Genomic DNA, 14,647 nt, shown 5'->3' on the forward strand with positions numbered 1-14,647 from the left:
ATTTCCATGCATGGTCAGAAAACATCATGTTTAATGCATGGCTTCAATCAATGGATTTATGTAAAACTCACATGTAGGGCCTGACATTTTTGTCCAAAACAAAGACAAAAAATTATACCAAGTCAAACTTTTAGTGAATATTTAAGTGAAAATTCAAATTATATATACAAAAATTATTTTATATACTGTAAAGACAACATTTTGATATTTTAGCTAATTTCCTAAAGTGAATACTTAGTTCATCTACTGCTACTTGTAAAATTTACAAAATCAATTAAACAAAGAAAAAGAAGAAGCCCCCAGCTCAGCAAATTCATGTCCTAGGTCCTTGCTTTAAGTTAAAGCTAACTCAAAATCCCTCACCATACAAGCTGGATTTACATAGCAGAATTTTAGATTTTTCCCTCCATAAAAGACTGCTATAAAGCTTCATGCTATCACAGGTTATATTATGCAGCTATGTAATTTCAGGAAATCAAAAATGTACTATTTAGAAGTCTTTGTCTACTATTTTCCTCACATTCCAGATCAGGCTTTAAATACTTCACACATTCCCCAGATTTTATTACATCCAAGGGTTAGTCTTTTATGCATCAAAATACTTTTTGACAACTGTTTACATCAAAGACACATCAGCTTTTTTCCCCAATAATTCAGGGCTATGGAGATTCTGATCAGAAGTTATGGCTAAACCTAACCTAACAGTGTATTACAGAGAGCTCTTTAGAAGCATGTGTAGAAGCACTACAGTACTCCTAGAAACAGTAAACAGGTGACTCCTAGAAACAGTTAACTTGTTGAAAAGTCAACAGTATCATCTAAAAAAAAACCCTCAAACTCCCACTACAAAACAAAGATGACACTCAAAGATATTGAAAAATACATTTTTTACTAATACTCTAATTTGTGGTATTAATATTTGTTGATATTACAAACCTCTCCCAAAAACAGGATGCTCCTGCCCTTCCCATTTCCCTCTCCCCGCCAAATGAAAGATGAGTAAGAGAACTTCAGCTGCACTGCACATTTACCAGTCATTCTCAGCCTAGAGGCACGAGTTTCCCAAGGGGCATGACAAGCCAGGAGACGGATCTCATGATTTATGGAAATCCAACAGCATTGTAAAACACTATTTCTAACATCTGGGAACAATTTAAAAGAGCCAGAAACCTGATGGTATGGGAGGGGAATAACCACATGAGTTTGAACACATCTAACAATTACACATTGTAAATACACTGCTTCAATATCTGAAGTAACTTTGGGGACTGGATGTTTGAAACAGAACAACACATTTTTAAACCCCAAACATAGTATTTATAAAACTTTGTTTAGTTTACATGTGATTGATTAGAATTCAAAGGATGCCTCATTTTTAACATGATAAATTTTTATATGAAACACTGCATAAATATACCCTCACATAATCTTTTGTGAAGAAAAAAACCTTGATTTTTCTTATGCTCTGATTACACACACAACTGTCAAAACACATAATCCAAACTACCCTAAGGAATTTGTTACATCTCTCATATCTACAGGATCACAGAAGGCCCATTCAGGACAGGACAAGCCAAGTCTATATATTCTATTCAAAAGAAACTTTATGCAGGTTCATAAGTATTTTACAAAGCATACAGTTTAACTATAAGCTTGCTATTACTTCACCAGAACCTTATATGCATGGAGTTCACCCACTTGAATTATTTTAAAGAATACACCATTTAACTATATTGGCATGAAATCAGTTAAGGTTGTGAACTCCATGGGTGCTTAGTAACTCACTTATACCATCACTTGCTTTTCATTCAGTATTAACTGTGTACAATATGACCACCTTTACATACTTACTCTCTATGTTATTTTTTACCTTCAATTATTTTCATATTCTCCTCAGCCAAGCATATATTGTTTCTGTAGCCTAAAAACTATATCATTTTAACACTCTCAATTTTTCAATAAGAAAGGAGCTAGGAGAAAATTAATAAAACATTAATAAAAACACAAACTTTGTAGAAATGGAGAGAGAGCAATCAAGGGAATTTAAAAAGTCTAAGATTGACAGGAGACAAAATTCAACATCCTTGAAAAATCTCCAGGTTTCCAAAACACAGTGTCTAAAAGAAACAAATTTCTCAAAGCACCAGAAGATCAAGATGGACTATTAAACCAAAAAGCCAAAGGGTAAAGAATTAAATCTCAACTTACAGCATGTCACACAGCCTCATTCGGAAACTTCCAAACTTTCAATTGCAATGAAAGACCGCAGGCAAGAATCTCTCCTAATATAAGTCAATGCTTCAAACATCCAAGAGAAGTACACCAACAAAAAATATTCCAGCATTTCAGACTTTCAATTCCACTTTTAGCAGGAAAGAAAGTACTACTCTCAAATCGCTGTACATGACTGGTAGCAAATCAGAATAGGTTAGAACAACTCACTAGAGCTGCCATCTGGATGCATCCTTTGCCTTTGAGACAGATAACCACTGTAGCTGGATGTACAGATATGGTCCTTCAGTAGCAGTTTCAACACCTTAAAATGCGATCCACATGGAAGGTATTTTCTACTCAATTGTCTCCTACCTTTCACTAATAAATTAAAAGCGTTAATGCTATTTTATCTAGAATTCAATACTTGTGTTATGCATTCACAGAAAAACTGATTTTACGAAAAGCTAAACACGGCTACGTGCACTCGCAGCTGTAAAAAAATACCCAAACCCCTAAATCTAACATCACAGTCCCATTAACAGCTTGTGAAACCACAACCTCATTTGGACCAACTACCATCAAAAGCAAGAATCCTACCTTCTCCCTGACCCCAGCAACCTGTTTCTACTCTGTCCTCCTTATTCCGTATTGTTACAAGCACTTATGCAACCACACGCTTTGGTACAAATCTGAGTAAAAAGATGTAGCTCACTGTTGCGTCAGCTTAGCTTTATCCTGTTTAAGTTCCCTTGAAAGGTTTGTGAATTGGCAACCTCAATATCTGTTGCACAAGTACTACAGTGACAGAAAAATGGAATGCAGCTTGATTTGCTTGTGAAAACATGGCCAGAAGCTCTAGGAAATGCGAAGGGTATTTTCATACTGGTATTAATACATGTTTTCATAGATGGTGCAGGTGATTGCATTTCGCTTTGTATAAACCCCTCAACTAAGATGCAAACCTAAGTGTTCTGCTACAAATGAAAACTATGTGATTTCAAATTAGTGAAAGATATCAAAACCTACCAAACAGGTATACGAAAGCTTCCTTATACTGCTGCATACTTACTACAGAGAACAAATTAAGTTTCAACATGCTTCCTTTCTTTCCATTTTCAGCTTTCCTTGCTTTTTCACATATATTACAGTGATAGAATGAGCATTACAAAAAACCCCAAAAGTACAAAGAAAAAATAACTGCAGTCAGGTGTTCTGAGAAAAAATATGAAAGGCATTTCAAACAGGGTCAATTTATAGAAGCTACTGTTATCAGGTATCTTTACCGTTAAAGACATCTTTCGTAAGATTTTTTTTTTTATAACTATGGACATGTTTCCCTTACCACTGCTGGAAAGACAAATCCAGATGCCACTTCTAAACTTTTGCATATTGTCAGACTTCAGCCTTACTTCACTGCTGTAATGCTCCACACATCTTTTTTGTTGCTTAGTGCTGTTAGCACAACTAAGTATTATTGAATACAAAGGTTGCTTAAAAATATTACAGCTAATACAAGATTAAAACACCTCTAATTCACAAACAACCCATTTTTCTCATATCACTGTCTTTGTCTAATCTACTAGCAATTGTATTAGACATACAAGGTTAGCCCAAAACTAATTCTAACATTTTAAATACAACAGACCATCACACAGCATTTGTCTGTATGAAAAAATAAATTTTTTATCCTACTATTCCCTTCTTTTTAAGTAGCCAAAATTACAACAGTGAAGGCAAAAAAAAAATGAGTGTAAAAACCAGAAAGGAACAGGCTTGTGGAATAAGTTCAGACTAAATTTTAGACATGGGAAAATTTATCTTCTGACAACTTGCTAGACTCTTTCAATTCTATTTTCATTATACAGTGTTCAGTTGAAAAAAAAAAGTCACATCACATCTACAGTATCTACTTGTTTCCATCATGAAAAAAATCTCAGTCATTACTAGCAAAAAAGGTTCAGAGTATAATTTTGTAAGAGAAGACTACACCTCAGATCATGAGTTAAAAAACCAAAGGGGACAATGCTTCAGGAGTACTTACAGATTGCTACTTTGTGCTCTCCCCCCTTTCTCCACCAGCTCCTGTCTCTGTCAGTTTTTAGATATTGTCCTCCTCCCATACTACTATATTCCTCCATGTTAAGTTTCAGCAACCAGGAAAAAGGGGAACTAGGCAATACTTTCCTGTTTGGGAAACTTAGAAAGTACTAGGACAGTGTTTGTTAGCATCTTCTACCCATCCCAAACATAAACAACTAAATACACACCACCAATTCCCTTTTCTCTTAGGTGCACTGCAAAGGCTGAAGCTGACTTTGGGGGGCAGAAGGTCATCCCCACATCTTTCAACATTACAAAACTGTTTACAGGAATGAGTTTTCCCTCCTAGCTATAACTGGGGCAGTCCATGCTTGGCAGCTGAAGTTTGGTTTTTGGCCAGTATCCAAAGCACCATCAAAAAGGTCAAAAAAATTCCCAAATGCTGTGTACCAAAGAAATGACTGGTTCCTTCTCCTGTCAGATAGAACACCTGAGCCATTGTGAAACACAATGCACATACACAAAATGAGTCACTCAATTGTTCAAGCCCCATTTACTGCACAGCTACCCATACCATCTAGGAGAAAGATTATCCATTAGACTGAAGTGGCACATACTGAATTCAACACAATAGAACAGATCATCCTCAACATGCATCCGAAGTTCACCTGAGTTACTCCCTACACCTACCTGTGTGACATATATTCCTTACACCATGTTTTATATCCCTCCAAAGATCCTTTTCATTACTCCAGAGGAAAGACACATTATATACTTCATACATCCAACAGCTGAAAAAGGCTCTCACACCAAGTGCCAGATTAGTTGTCAAGATTAAAGCATTATAATGTAAAGAGAACACAAGAGAGCAATTCAAAGTACAGTTATTAGATGCTGATACTCAAAACTATATAACCACAGAGTAACTAAGGACCTGATGTAGTAAGAACAGAGCAACTCCAATGTACTTTTCTAAAAAGAAAAAGAGAACATTTAATATAATGTGATAATTTTTTGAAATTACTACACACCAAGAAATCTATAAAATATACAGACTTTCTCCAAGGAACTGTTTTGTTTTTTTTTAATTGATGAACTATGTAAATATTACCATTACTGGAATCTTTAACTCTCCTTTATTCAAGTATACTTTATACAACCTGCTTATATACAATGCAAGTTCACAAATCAGCAGAGAGCCAAAGCTAATTCCTTTTTGCATTATTTTGCAATATGTAATGCAAGGGGTGAACTGTGTGCAGTGACATTTCCCTGCCTCCATGAGTTCTACATAAGCAAAACAAGACATTACAGACCAAATCAAGTATGAGTTATTTAATTTGTACTTAAAAGATGACTGGGTTGTGACATGTTCTAATGCTTTCAGAAATTAAAGCATACTGCTCTTCTGACAGATTTGAGCTAGGAAGCGTATTCCCACTGCATATTTTGAGTTGTACAAATCCCCAGATTTACTCTTTGTAAACCAAGTTTTCAAGTTGTAGTCATAATTTTTTCCACCTCCATTTTAAGTTTTATGTTTTGTATTGGCTTCTGGTGTTAATTTCTGGTGACTCAATATGTAAATCAAATGATGACTGAACATCAGATGAACAAAAATGTTTTAAATTAAATCAAGTATATAATACAAATAAATGGTAATAGTTTCAAATGTATCCCTCATTTGTAGAGAACTCCAATTATAAAACTTAATAAAAATTAATTAATTTAATTAAAAAACTTAATAAAGCATTATAAGGAAGGATTCCTTTTACTTTACACTTTCCTTGACCACATGCAGTCCCCACAGCTAAAAAGCCCTCCTTTAATTGAAAAACACCCAAACTGCAGTAATTCACTTATTCTTTTTATGAATGGGTTTAAAAATATAGTATGTCCACTTTTCTGTTTAAGAGAACAACCAGTAAGAAAACAGTTAATAAAACCTTTAAATTTGTATTGACATGACTGATGATGATAAAATGAAGCAAATTTTCCAAACAGAAGAGTCATACGTCACCATCCATTCCTCCAAGTTTAATTGAATATATCACAGACAAGTTTTGCAGGTGATCAGCACATACACTCCAAGTGAAAAATCTCAGAAAGCATCAAGTAAAAAATATCCTGGATAAGGTGACTTCTCACAGGTAAATCCCTGCCCGTATCCACTATCCAGTCACAACAAAAGCAGTGTTGGAAGAGTATTAAAACTGCTAATGCAAATCCTTGGATTCAAAACTTACTCCTTACACATTCCCACGGCACCCCATGAAAAGGAAAACTTCCAATGGAAGGCCACATGACTGATCCCAGTTGTTTATATACACTGGATAGGCAAAGCATTCCTCAACTTGAAAACATCAGTCCATCAAGAGCAATGAACAGTCATCATAAGGACAAATGTTTCACATGCCTTTCCACAAAACATGAGTGAAGCTGGCATTACATCTCTATGCACTGTATACCTCAGTTAGGCAGAAATCCCATTTTCCACTCTTACCAGTATATTGAGATAAGAAGCTCCAGAATACAATCCAGTTTATTCCTCCCATATTTAACAACTTTCTTCAGGACATCATCATCCTTATCTATTTGCACTACTTCCATGCACAGACTCTTTTCTTTTAAAAACCAGACAGCAAATCCATGTTTACAAGCAAGAAGCACAACTTTTTGATACTTCTGAGCCTTTCCTTGTATTTTTTAATCACGGCCTCAAATACACCTGTCTTGTCTTCTTTCTTATATTTATAATATAGCTTCTACAATCAACACAAGAAAGCAGTTACATCATCTGACACATCTTTATCTCATGGTCTGGCTAGCATCTTAAAATTTGGTTCCAAAACTGCACTACCCACTAAGGACATATTTTTAACACTCAAATTCTCATAGACTGAAGTTGCTTACAGTAAAGAGCGAAATGGATTCTGAATCCATTTACTTCTGAAGTGAGAAAAGTCAGAATTTAAGATCCAGGTAAAACATGGTCTACCTGAAACTATTTCTTCACTAGAAAGAAGAAAAATTACTAAGGGTAATTTATGACTTTATATTTTTTGTCCTGAAGCTGTGCACATGGAGCACAGTTTGCTGCTGAAAGACTTGGAACATCATCAGGCATCCCTCCAAACTACTAAATACATTGCTAAGTTTTAATGAGTTAACACTTTGTCCTCCCAGGCAACAGATAAATAATCATGTCAGTTTGTATTTCTATTGTAATTTGCTCCCACAAAAGTACCTTAATAACTACACTTAACTCACGATTCAGAGAATGATTTTAAGCTTGTCTCCAATACTGCATGAACATATGGAGCTGGATGGGTCCAGAATCTATGTAACTGACTTCTCACAGCTCTCCCTAGAAGCAAGCTTACCCAGAAACATTATACAGGTACATCTGACAGAACAGCTGCTGTATCTACATGCTGGCTGTATTATATAAGAACTAGTCCAAATCCAGCAGGACCAATACTGAATCTGAGCAACTGGGCCTCACTAGACACAGTTGGGCTTAGCAGTTAACACTGATCAGCTTCAGGTGAAAAAGCAGGTACATAGCACAAGCTACAAAGTCCCTGAACAAATGTGAAGAGTTAACTGTACACACTAGAAAATTTCTGGTTTTACCACGGAAATACAATTGCTAACACACATTCATTAAAGTTCTCTTGTCCCATATTCCTTTGCATTAATATTATTTCCCACTCTGCTACTATAGAGTGCCGATCTAATTCCTGTGACAGATTTGAATAAAAAAAGCAAAATAAATAGTAAATTAACATCTATTTGGAAGCCCTTCCTTGTTATAAAAATATGATAAATTCTTAACTGAACTTGAGAAATAAAAAGTACAGCAAAGCAAACACCCACTTCTGTGTCTACATAACAAATTTTAGCTCCCATATTTTGGCCTATTACAGATAATCACTTATTTTCTAACTTCAGTGGGAACAGCTTTGAAAAAAGGAGGTGGAGGGACAGAAGAATGTATGACTTTTACAGGCCCCATGCAACAATGCAGGAGTGTTGTTTCGAAAAAAGTATGATAAATCAAGTTTTAAGGTAAGAAGCTAACACCACTACATTAATCCAGAACCACTGTTTACAGTTCAGTGTAGAAAAGTCTTTTGTGTAAAGGCTCCAATTTACCTCTAGGGATTTTTGTTTAATAAAGCATATACAGCTGACTAGGCATGAGCTCACAATGACCAGTTAAAATCTTCCAACATGCAACTACTGATGCACAAAGTACTTAATTTTTTATCTGCATTTTACCCCCTTATTTGTTAAGTGTACATCCTACCTTCACACCAACTGCAACATCAGTGACAATGCTGTAAAAAAAGAAAAAAAAAGTAAGAACATAAGTCAACCAATTTATCCTCATAAACCCAGATTTTCAATGTATTGCAATGTCAGAATAATGAGAAAGTTAGCAGGAAACAACTTCTCCGAGCAAGAAACTTTGTTCAAAGAACATAGAGGTTTGTTATACAAAATAAACTCTAAAAAGCCACTGAGCTCCCATAGCTTATAGGCCTTTCCAAAGAGTACAAAGTTTCAAGTAAATGTCACTACAATGCAGCACTACCAGGCAATTTATTTATGAAACTCATGTTTCTGGACTGAGATTATAGGATAGAAAGAGAGTAATTTAAAGGAAAGTAAAAAATTTCTCACACACCTCTATTAACTAAACAGCCAGTTCAGCAAAATAGCTGAACCTTTGACCTACTCTTTGAACAGCAGAAAGCAATTTTTTTTTTTTTTTTAATTAGCTTGGGAAAAATCCTCAATGCATTGGCAGCTACACCTATATGAAATTTAATGAGGTACACCTATGAAAAATGCTGCAACAGGTATGTCAAGGTGCATCTTTTCCTTAGAGGTTGTGACATCATCACTTAAGTCTATACCACAATCCTAAAAGAAACCTTAGTCCACACACACACACACACACACACAAAAGAATATGGGAGAGCATTCCACAGTGTAGTACTCATTAGTGACAGTAGTTCTCAGACAGGATTTGTAACTCCTACCATTATAATCACAACCATAAAAAGCCTTTGGAACTCTCACAGTTGAAAGGTTCTATGCTTAAAGCATACCAAAGAGACGGCTTCTCTGTTTGAAACAGAGTAAACAATCTAACAGGAGATGTGGAAGCTGAAAATTGTTGTATTTACACTGGCTACAGCCAGCAGCCCCATTTTACAGGACCAACAAAAAGCAGGCCTGGCGTGTAGTGCCTGCCCATCCTAGCCCTTACTGTCCCATACGGCCGACTCCTTCCAATGTTCCCTTCTTTGGTTTTTACAGCCAGTCCACTGCATATACAAAGGAATCTTTCCACCTGGGGAGGGGGGGTAAGCCGAAGGGCTTATTAGGCAGTTTCTGAAAACAAAAGAGCTCGACATCTGGCTCCTGCTGGCATCGCTCCTCCCCTCCAGCCAGCTCCAAAACAAACCCGAGCCCTGCAGCGCGCCCCTCCTCAGCCCCTGGCCAGGCGAGAGATGCCAAAGGCGGGGGAGATGGAGGGAGCGACAGGCTCTGGGGGACAAGGATGGGAGTAGATCGCGCTCCTTCTTTACATCGAGACGCGGCGTCTCCGGCACTACACCTAAACAGGGGGCGGCCCAAGGCCCTCAGCAATTTAAACAGGAGACCCTACAGAGGGGCCCGCGTTACGGAGAGACTGAGCCCCCTCCTGCCCCGCTCCCAGCCTATGTGGGGCCTCAGGCTTCAGCTGTCCCGGGGCGGGAAGCTCATCGCTCCCCACACCCTCGGAGACGCCCGCCGACAGTCAGCGAGCGCCCGGCGCCGGGACAGGTCCCACCACCGACCGGCAGCACAAGGCACGGCAGTGCGCTCGCTCCCAGCGCCCCGGTGCCCACTCACCCGTCCATCGCCGAGCAGGACAGAGCGCGGGCAGCGGGACAGGAGCCGCGCACGGGGAGGCTGAGAGAAAATGGCGGCCTGGCCTGCACGGAAACCGCCGAGCGTTGCCGAGTGCCGGGCTCCGCTCCGCGTCCCCCTCCGCTACCGCGCAGGCGCGGGCCGAACGCGCATGCGCCGTGAGTCCCGGTGAAGCTGTTGCCCTCAACTGCCCGGCCCGAGCCGGCCCCTGAGGCGGTGCGAGGCTGCCCCGCCCGGGGCGGGAGCGGCGGCGACATCCCCACCCCCGGTCCCGCCACCTTCCTGACCCGGCGCCGCTCCGGGAGCACGCTGGGGGCGGCTACGGGACAGGCCCGAGGCAGCTGGGGGCGGCGGGGCATCCTGAGCCCGTGGGCATTTCCTGTTGCCCCGCCCGGGCCGCGGCTGAGCCGCCAGACCCCACCTGTTGAAGGGAGAGAGTTTCCGCGCTTGGTCCCGGCGCCGGCAGCCCGGCCCTTCCCTGGGGAGATGTTCAAAGGGACCCGGGCACCCCTGCGCCCCCCGCCCGCCCCGGGGATCCAGCCCCACACGGAGCCCTGTCCCATCGCTCGCTGCCCTCGGCTACGCATCGCTTCCCAGAAAATAGCCTGTTGACTGTATAAATGATCGCTAACGCTACATAAAAATAATAAAGAGGAACGTACAAAGGAACTACTGCAGTGAATTGGGTTGTTGCTTCACAGAAATCAGTGTCCCCGTGGTTCTCTGTAAACTGTTAGTCAGGGTACAAAGTACGTGGCTATTACGAAATATATATTATCTCATTATTTTTTGCCTGATCTCAGTATTTCATCACAAATCTTCAAATGCTGGATAGAAAATTTTCTAAAGACTCAGCTGTGCACGAGAAAACCCTGGATTGCATTCAAACAAAATAAATAAAGCCAATGATTTTATTCCTATTAAAGAAAATTTGATATTGCGACCCAAAAGATCCCAATTTCAGAAGATCCCAAACCCAGAAGAATGTTTAAAAGTATTCAAAACGTCTTCTGTAATTTCTGAATTTTGATCTAGTAAAAATATGGTTAGAGCAGGTAGACAATTACTTGATTGCACTTGAATTTTTTTCAGGTTAGTGTAAATTCCTTGGAGTCCATCATCAAAACTATTGCAATGAAGCCTGATAAAGAATCTAGGAACCAAAAAACTATACATACATCCATAACTAGAAAAATTTCAGTATGCTTTAATACTTCACTATCCTTGTCCTCTGACACCCCAAATAGCTCAGTAACTGGATTAACAATTGGGATTGTGTAGAAATTCTCGTTCTACTCTGCAACTTTTTGTTGTTCTGTTCTGGAAAAGTCACTTTGATTCTCTGAAGCAGTTTACTGATAATGCTTCTCCTAAATGCCATTATCACTTGGATACCTGCAACTACTTCTGTTTGCAGAAATTGTCTTCAGTACCCATCACTGACCACTAGACTTAGTTACTTATTATCCACTGTCTTAGAAAATCCTCCTTACATATTTGATTTGCTTAGATTGTATATAAAGCTCATCATACCAAATGCTATGTTTTAAGGGTTTTGCCTTCTACATTGTTATGTTTTGTTTGTTTGTTTTTTAAGCCTGTGGTTGTGGCACTCTTTACTGATTACACATAATAAAGTACTATGATCATGACTGAAAGTAAATTTGAAGACATCAGAGACATAGAAGTGCATACAACAATCTCCATAATTCCAGGGCATATTTATATTTTTTCTTTCTCTCTCTCTGTATAATCCCTGTATATTCTTGCATACTTAGTAGGCTTTGCACCACTGGAGGTTGGGTTAATAGCTGCTTTCTCTCATTTTCCATTGCCTTCAGTCCTGTTTGTTGCTACATTGTACTAGGAATATTTTTGTCTTTTTTTCCCCCCTTATAAATCTAAATACATCTTATGCATTTTTGTATTGGTAAAAATACTAATCCTTCCACTTCTTAGCAATCAGTGGAAAATCTGTTTTCCATCTCATTTCTCCAACTGCCTAATTTGCTTACCTTCTTTGCCTTTATAGTAATGCCATCTTCAAACCTATTTTTGTCTTCTGCAATATTTATTTTTTCTCCTTCTTTCATGACACCTACCAAAATCTATCTAAGTAAGTGAGCTAATACTCATTCAGTTTATCCTCTGAGTTAGAAGCTCATTCATATAAAGGAGGCTGAGGAGTACCTGTTGAGTATAGCAGAAAAGACACTAGAACTGAGTCTGCAAATCTGGTTGAAATAATGATGTGACATTTTACAGCAAAACTCTGGTCTCGCACAATTCATCAGTAAAAGTGATAATCAATCAAGATTTTACCTAGAGCATTTAATATTAGAAGGGATAAAAAAGGTATGAGCTTTCAGTGCATTTCTAATAAAATTCCATGGTAGCTTCTTGATCAGTTGTTCATACAGTGTGGTATTCCACTTTCCTGTTCATGTAGTTTTGCCTTTTTATACTATTAGGTCATGTTTAGTACACTTCTGAATGCCTTGCAAAATGTCTGTCATATCTGGAATACTGTGATAGCATCATCTGTTTATCTGGTCATCTGTTTTCTTTGTTGCTGGAATGTGGTTTTGCTTTGTCTTATGTTTTAGAAAGTCAGAAAAAAAATTGTTGCCAAAAAACAGTCTTGTCCTTGGGAACTGTCAACTTCCTGCTGAAATCCTGCATCAGATTTTTCAGAAGGCAGCTGAAATGTCCAGTAAGAGACAGCCATTAAGCAAAATACCTTGAGCAAAGCCCTCTATATTCAGCTGTTGCATTACAAAGCACACAGGCTAACATCCTCTATCCATTTTATTCTATTTAAAATTTAAGTGCAGATACTATTGTCAGCTGTTCAAAAGTTCCATACTCTTAAAATCACAGTAATCTTACTGCTGCAACAATATTTTGTTTTCCTAAACAATTTCTTTTGATCATTGATACAATTAGATGTTTTGCTTTGATTAGTTGTTTTATTTCAAGAACAGCTAATAAATAACCATCTATGTAGTTCGGTGGCAGTATGAGTAGTTAACAACGTTTGCTTCATGGACAATTGTAGGAATTAGAAAGCACACAAAGATATTTTCTGCTGTACATTGTCCCAGACCGAGTCTCTGGAGCTGCTGGAGCTAACACAGCGTCCGCACTCTCAGAGAACAGCTTGTCCAAGAATTTGCCTGAGCACTTTTTGACATCCACAGCATTGTAGAGCAACAGGTCTTGTGATTTAGGAAATCACTGTCTGAAAAATATTTTCTTTTGGTTGTGTCAAGCTCACTGCCTGATAATTTTCTTTGATGTCCACTAGTACAGGGTTGGTTTTTTTTTAAATAGATGGATTATTTTTCCTGTGTACCTATACTTGCTGTTCTTGAACGTATATACCTCCATCATACTGTCTTCACTTCTCTTTCAGGAGTTCCAGCAAATTTCATGTTTCCTCTATTAGAAGTCATTCCCTGCTTTCAATGATTTGTTTTGGTTTTTTTATACCTTTCATAATCCTATTCTAGAAGACCATAAAGGTTCTCATTATTCAAGTTATACACTCAATGGCTTTATATCGGTTCATAATAAATGCTTTCTGGCTTTATATTATATTTCTTTCATCTAATACCAATCTCATTTGCATGTTTGAATCCTACTGAGCCTTGAGCTGGTGTTTTCACAGAGCCCCCCACAACTCAAGCACTCTTTGCTTGAGAAAGCCATTTATTTAGATTCCAGTATTTTGCATGTATATTTTGGCTTGTTTTCTCTCTCACATATTACTTCCATTATTCAGCACAGAATTTAACTTTCCATTTTATCATTCAGTCACACAGTATCATGAGAGCTTTCCACAATTCTTCACGGTCAGCTTTTGTTTTTATTACCATGAATAATTCAGCATCATCAGCAAACTTGGTCGCTTCGATAATCACTCTTTTTTCCAGATCATTTAAGAATATGCTGAACAACACAGGTCCCTGTGGTACACTACCAATGACCTCCCTGTAGTGTAACAAAATAGAGCATTTTTTTGTCCTTCATTTAATATATTTTATTAATATAGAATTAATCACTAATAATTAGCAATCTATTAATATATCAAAGAATGTACATGTTAATCTTGTGTCAGCTTAGTTTCTCTCAAGAGCTTCGGGCAGAGAATTTCAACAAATTTGTTTTTTTAAGGAAACCTTATCATATTGTTTCAATGAGACTATGCTAAAATTCAGTGACTCTTCAAAGAATATGATGCTTCTTGATGTTAAAGGCACTTATACAATAACAACTCTTCGTTTGTCCTTATCTCCAAACAGCCCCATCCTTCAGTTTCCCCAAATTGTTAATGGTAGTGTCATTGAATGGTGTGGCTTAGAACAACAGATCCTCAGGATATTGTGGGAAAGGTTGATCATTTGGTTTACCAGTCTTTGTTATATTAAACTGCATTATTCTATCTTAAGCCAGTCCTTATCAT

At 38.2% G+C, this 14,647-nt stretch overlaps 1 protein-coding gene across 7 annotated transcripts in view; it reads right to left on the bottom strand.

Annotated features, from left to right (window-relative positions):
- PTBP2 (polypyrimidine tract binding protein 2) overlaps positions 1–14,647 on the bottom strand; it is a 132,680-nt gene that overhangs the window by 38,146 nt on the left and 79,887 nt on the right. For 2 of the 7 annotated variants that reach the window (XM_086841896.1, XM_086841895.1), the window contains exons 1-2: positions 10,165–10,612; positions 8,567–8,597 (exon numbers count right to left, since the gene is read on the bottom strand). In XM_086841896.1, coding sequence (XP_086698022.1) covers positions 8,567–8,597; positions 10,165–10,541 — 408 coding nt within the window. In that variant the 5' untranslated portion in view covers positions 10,542–10,612. Of the gene's footprint in view, positions 1–8,566; positions 8,598–10,164; positions 10,613–14,647 lie in introns of those variants that run through there. The other 5 variants (XM_086841899.1, XM_086841898.1, XM_086841894.1 and 2 more) reach the window with 4 other exon arrangements.

The sequence above is a fragment of the Cyanistes caeruleus genome, chromosome 9 (assembly GCF_971803275.1).
Source record: "Cyanistes caeruleus chromosome 9, bCyaCae1.hap1.1, whole genome shotgun sequence".
Taxonomy (NCBI): Eukaryota; Metazoa; Chordata; class Aves; order Passeriformes; family Paridae; genus Cyanistes; species Cyanistes caeruleus.